At 47.9% G+C, this 6,000-nt stretch overlaps 1 protein-coding gene across 1 annotated transcript in view; it reads left to right on the top strand.

Annotated features, from left to right (window-relative positions):
* Positions 1-540: 540 nt before the first annotated feature.
* Positions 541-6,000, top strand: part of LOC102077166 (C-type lectin domain family 10 member A-like) — a 27,373-nt gene continuing 21,913 nt past the window's right edge. The window contains exons 1-5 of the mRNA XM_005477735.4: positions 541-700; positions 775-882; positions 2,518-2,607; positions 2,700-2,765; positions 2,864-2,956. Of these exons, the coding sequence (XP_005477792.3) occupies positions 643-700; positions 775-882; positions 2,518-2,607; positions 2,700-2,765; positions 2,864-2,956 (415 nt within the window). The 5' untranslated portion in view covers positions 541-642. The remainder of the gene's footprint in view (positions 701-774; positions 883-2,517; positions 2,608-2,699; positions 2,766-2,863; positions 2,957-6,000) is intronic.

The following is a 6,000-nucleotide window of genomic DNA, read 5'->3' as shown; positions in this document are numbered from 1 at the left end:
TGTCTTAATTTAACTATAGTCTTAGTCTCCTCTGCCTCAGACGTGTAGTTTATGTTTCTTCTAAATAATAGTCTGAGTCTTCAGTTGCTAACAAGCATTGTGAATAAAAATTCTTTTGGTGCACCGCACTTCAAGCCTCTGGTTTTGCATCTGCACTTGAGTCCATCCCATTTCCACGGGCCACTGTGCCGTGACAGATGTCCTGGATGGAGGGAAGAGAAGTACCCACGATGTTCTCCACTGCTCTCACTACCCGCTGCACTGGGTCTTGTATGGCTCCTACAGGACCCAGTACAGGAGCCATACCACACGGTGATGCAGCTGGTGATCATACTCTCAACGGTACCTCTGTGCCTCTTTTATTCAAACATCTGAAAATATTCAGGTATTTTCAGATGTTTGTCCTTTTTTTCCATGAAAGTTTAGTTCTTTGTAGTTGTTGATGTAGGTTATCTCAGTGTAGTAATCAGCTAACACACACACACACACAGGTGGTGTTTTCCAGTGAAAGTGCAGCTCGTGGCCAATGACCTGAGGCTCTGTGTTTGGACAGTTCGCCTGTTTGTTCATTGGGGACTGGACGAAGACAAAGTCAGATGCACGCCATTTCACACAGAGACAGACCCAGAGACCAGAATTGCCATGACGACTGAATACCATGACAATGTGGACGAAGAAATGAGCAATTTCTGGAACAAAGGTGCCTGTCTGTGTGTCTGTCTGTCTGTGCGTTCTGTAAAATGAAAAACTCATGTCCTATTTGTCTGTCCGCAGAGCCTCGTACTGTCGATTTCTCCAGGTTCTCCAGGTACAGACGATGGCTCTTTCCTGCTCTGACGGCTACACTCCTCGTGATTCTGATCATAGCTCTGGGAGCCAGCAGTGAGTACACTCAGGACACAACAGGGCCTTAAGGTCACTATTTATCAAAATAGACACCTAAAACACAAATGTATAGATTTTCCTGTCTGGCCTGCAGTGCTGTTTATTCTTTTGGATTTTTCCAAGTGTGAGCTGCCCACTTTAGGAGATATTGACTTTAGAGGTGTCTGGCTTCACTTCAGCCACAATATAATGAAATGATGCTCAGGTTGTGGATCTGAAGGTGTAAAACAAACATGTAAAACATAGTTTGTGGGCAGTAACTGACCCACAAACCAGCAGTTTCTTGTTTCTTTCTTGAAACTCTTTTCTGTCAGTTGTCTACCTCAATCAACCAAAAGAGGTGTGTTTTTATCTACACAGTCATCATTTTCCATCCAAATGACCGGAAACTTTCTCTCTCAGGAACTTTGTTCTCAGATACTTGACAGTTTCCTCCTGACTGTTGCAGGGCCGTGCAGAGATGTTTAAAAGGGCGAATGCTCAAAGTTAAAAATCAGCATGAATAACAACAACCCACATTCATCAACAAACTAATATTGAATCACATCATACTATGTCACTGTCATCAGGTGGGGACAAGGCAAAGCAAACGTAGCCTATGTTTACCTGATGGGTACAATGTTGCTGTTGAGGGGTTGCTGCTGCTCCTGATCTGAGACTGTAGACATTAAAAAGTCCATAGGAGAGATGGTAGCTGATTAAACAAGTGTTATGAGATAATAATAAAGTGCAAAGATTGATGACAGCGCTCAGAACCATAAGGCAACAAAACTGTGAGAAATAAACTAGACTCTGCCTGTGAATCACTCTTTGCCTCTCTTCCTCCTTCATCTCCTCATCTCATCTATCACTGTCCACTTTCTGTCCGTCTGAGAACAAGGCACAAGCTGCTACTGAGTTAAACTATGATTACGGGGCGACCGTTGCTCAGTGGGTTGGGAAGCGTATCTGCAACCGGAAGGTCGCCGGTTCGATCCCCGGGCTCTCTATCCTTGTCGTTGTGTCCTTGGGCAAGACACTTTACCCTACCGCCTACTGGTGTTGGCCAGAGGGGCCGATGGCGCGATATGGCAGCCTCGCTTCTGTCAGTCTGCCCCAGGGCAGCTGTGGCTACAACAGTAGCTTGCCTCCACCAGTGTGTGAATGTGAAGCGCTTTGGGTGCCTTGAAAAGCACTATATGAAATCCAATCCGTTATTATTATTAATTATCAACACTTAAACTCTTGCACCTAATCCATAATAAAGTAATGATAGAGAAATGTTATAGAACCAGAAAATTGTGTTTATTATTGTTTTTATGCTTGAATACCTCTGCAATGCAAAAACTGGTACATGTGTTATTGTGACCTGTGCTCTTTTTAATCCAGCTGCTGAGGGATCCACTGCCTTTAGTTTCACACAGCTCCTACTGTTTCCTCCTCATATATATATATATATATATATAGATAGATAGATAGATAGATAGATAGATAGATAGATAGATATAGATATATATAGATATAGATATACATATATAAATGCCAGTATCCAGGAGAAAAATTATGAAGTATTATGAAGTATTTCTTGTTGGTAATGATTTGAGGAAAATAGTCATTTATTAATAATTTTTTTTTATGTCTGTGTGTTTGCAGACACATCGACATGGGGCCGGTTGTGGTCTGCAGAGAATAGTATTTCTAATCTGACTGAATCACTGAGGGACACACAGCAGCTCACCAAAGGTAGCTCAGATGTACTCATACTGTGATACTGAGTTACTCAATTGCTGTCCTTTCTTCTTAACACTCTGTAATTTCCTGTTCTTCTGCAATAGATACAGCAAAAGAAGTTTTGTCAATGAAGTTTGCAGTGGAGAACAACAAGGACCAGCTGGCATCAGGTGGAAACTCTGCAAAGCAACATTTCATATCCATAAACACCAAAAAGTACTTTTATTAACACTGTGCATACCTGTGCTTTGTGTGTGCAATTCATCAGTATCAGAGGCACTGAGGCAGCTCTCAGCTCTGGACGCTCTCCGCAGGACGGTCACCGAACTCAAATGTTCTTTTGAACGCTTGGTCAACAATGGTACACAGCTCCTGTCTAATCCTCTTCCCTCTTCGTCAATTAACAAGGCTGTTCTCACAGTTTCAAGCTTGTGCAACACCTTTACTAGAGAGGAAACCTGTGTATGAATGGTAGTGTCATTGGCATAGACGTACATTTCGCTTTCTTTTTATTTTTGTTTTTTTTTTGTTTAGTTTTTTTTGTTTTTTGCCTGTCCCATTTGGTTCTTTAGCCGTCAGAATTGTTGTCTGAAGACCAACAAGGATACCAAATGGATTTATTTTGCCAAATGGATCATCACGGCATTGCCGTATTGGTCCATTTGATCAACCTTTGTTGTTATTATTTATTTTATTTTCAGTTGTTACAGATGGGACAGAGATGACTGGGGGATAGGAAAGGGAGAAAGAAAGAGAGGAAGGAAAAGAAAAACAGAAGGGAAAAGGGACAGTGAGAAAGGGCACTTACAAAGACAAAGAAAAAAAATCTCCTGGATCACCTGTTGAGAGAAAAAGAAGAGAAAACAAGCAAAAAAAAACAAAGCAACATACTAAACACAACACCATCACATTAATCTAGCTAAGTGTGAACAGCAGTAAATACTAAATATTGAAAGTTGTTGTGCAGCACGCAGGACAGACAGCGCACAATGTGCTTTGAAGTAGCAGCTAAGAAAGGTGTAGTTTATGTCTACGAACAGTGAACACCCATGTGCACACCTGTGTGGATCAACGCGCTTGTATACAGAAGGTTTCCCCATGTAACGGTCTGCTAGAGGGTGTGGAGGGCCATAGCCCCGTCCCCCAGGGCATGAAGCAGGCATGGAGGAGATCCAGGCTCCAGACATCCAGAGGCCCCAGATTGCGAGAGCCCAAGGAGTACCACCGGAAGGGCATCCGTGCCACCCTCCTGGGAAGGGCTGAGGAGATCCCCAGACGAGGGGTCACCGAGTAGCCACGGAGCAGAAGCCAGAGGGGGCTGCACTGGCGTGCCCGCCGGCTTTGCCGGCAGCCAGCTGTGCCAGAGTGAACCGAGTTGCAGACCCCGAGGCTGGAGGCTCGAGGGCCCCCTTTGCCCCGGAAGAGGCCTCACCGAGCGACAGGCACCAGGCCCCGCCAAGTAGCCACCGGGAATGAGCTGGTGCATACCTGAGCGCCCAGCCCCGGACACCAAGAACCACCAATGCACCAACCGCTGAGGGCATCAGTTACCGGCAGGGAGTGTGGTGAGGGGATATAGGCCTCCACACTTTGGAGGGCCTGGGAGTTCCCAGGGAGGTGGAGTTTAAGACCCGACCTGACATATAGACACAGATAAACAGGCACACACAGACACAAACATGCATTCCCACCCTCATGCACACATATACAAACACTCAGCACTCACCCAACGTAGGGATAAACATACATGGACATGTAAACACAATCACACTCCCCAAACATACTCTATACCCCGGGTCCAGGTACCCTCGCCCCAAGAGGGGGAAACGGCACCCAGACCCAAGAGATGTGACCCTTTCCCCCAGGGTGAAGGCAAGCAGACCGCCCCAGGCTCCGCAGCAGCAGGGAGGCCAATCGGACAGCCAACATCTCCTCCCAGCCCCCCGCCCCGATGGCTAGTAGAGAATGGGGGTGTGTGAAGACCCCATACCTCCCTCCTCCCACTCATGTGTAGTGTTGTTGCGTGTTGTTCTAAAGTGCATTTAAAACAAGGGAGGGCATGGTGCTGCTGCCAGAGAGCAGCAGGTGTTAGCACGGCCCCTCCCGAGAACCCTCAATGTCTACATGGATTTAAAATTGAGAGGTGGGCACCGGCGCCAGAGGTAGGGTTGAATACAGAGACCGTTAACGTGGTCACCCTCAAGGCCCTATATATATGTGTGTGTTATGAGAGTGTGAATAATGTGGATGTCTAAGTTGTGGAATAAAATTGAGGCACAGGTGGCCAGAAGGGGACGGGGGGGAGGGGGGATGCCTCCCCTGCACCCTGGTGACACACCCGCACCCCAAGGCCCTACCTGTGTGGGTGGGTGTGGTGGAGCGGGAAGAGGGAGGCAGCTGGGGATGGGGAGGAAAAGAAGGGAGGGGCAAGATGCCCCTCCTTAGGGCCAGCTCCCCCGCTGACCCCAGTAGGCACCCCCGTCCTCTGGTACCCACCAAGGCAAGGGAGCCCAGGCCCATTCAGACCGGGGTCTACGGCAGCAGCACCGCCAAGCCCCACAGGACCCGGGGAAGCCCACCCTACCCCACCCCAGAGGAAACTGTATCCACCCCAACATTCAATCATCTCCCAGACTACACAAGACAACAGACACCAAGGTTAGGTTTATTCTCCACCTCTCCTGTGTCTCTCCCCCACCTGCAGAGTGGACTTCTGCAAGGACGGAACAACCTCCCTGCCAGTTGAAGAGCCCCCCAGTTAGGCCGATGCACCAGAGGCCCCCTGCGCCAGGGCTGAGCCACCGTGCACCCACCGCCCACAACCTCGGCGACACACCGACGAGGACCGAAGACCCCAAGGCCCAGCCAGAGCCCCAGCACGGAGACAAAGCACCCCCGAACCCCAAGCCCCCACGCCTGCCCCGGATCCACTCAGGGGCAGCCAGGCCACCAGGCCAGTAACCTACGTCCGCCAGCACAGACCATCCCCCAGCCCCGCTGCACGCAGCCACGAGGAGAACACCCTCTAAGAGCGACCAGAGCCTCTAAAGAGGAAACCTGTGTATGAATGGTAGTGTCATCGGCATAGACGTACATTTCGCTTTCTAGGTTTTGCAAAGTTGTTCCTTCCTTCACAATAGTCCCCCCCATAAGCATCTTATCTCTGAGTCTGAGGCATCTAATGAGCTCAGACCAACTTCAAACACCTGCAGGCATTACTGGAAGGTTTAAACAGGTTCTTGAAGCTAAGAACCAAAATTCATGTTTCTTTGTATAAACTGTAACAAGCTAAGGCAGAAAGGTTTTCACTCTCTGGGGGGGAGCGAGGTCTTATGAGGAAATTAGTAACTAAATCGTGTTATTTCCTAATTTAAGATTTGTATTAAGCTCTCCAATTGTTCCATT

This window comes from Oreochromis niloticus, linkage group LG3 (assembly GCF_001858045.2).
Source record: "Oreochromis niloticus isolate F11D_XX linkage group LG3, O_niloticus_UMD_NMBU, whole genome shotgun sequence".
NCBI lineage: Eukaryota > Metazoa > Chordata > Actinopteri > Cichliformes > Cichlidae > Oreochromis > Oreochromis niloticus.
Note: the sequence above shows the minus strand (reverse complement) of the source record. Positions and strands in the feature narration are given on the sequence as shown.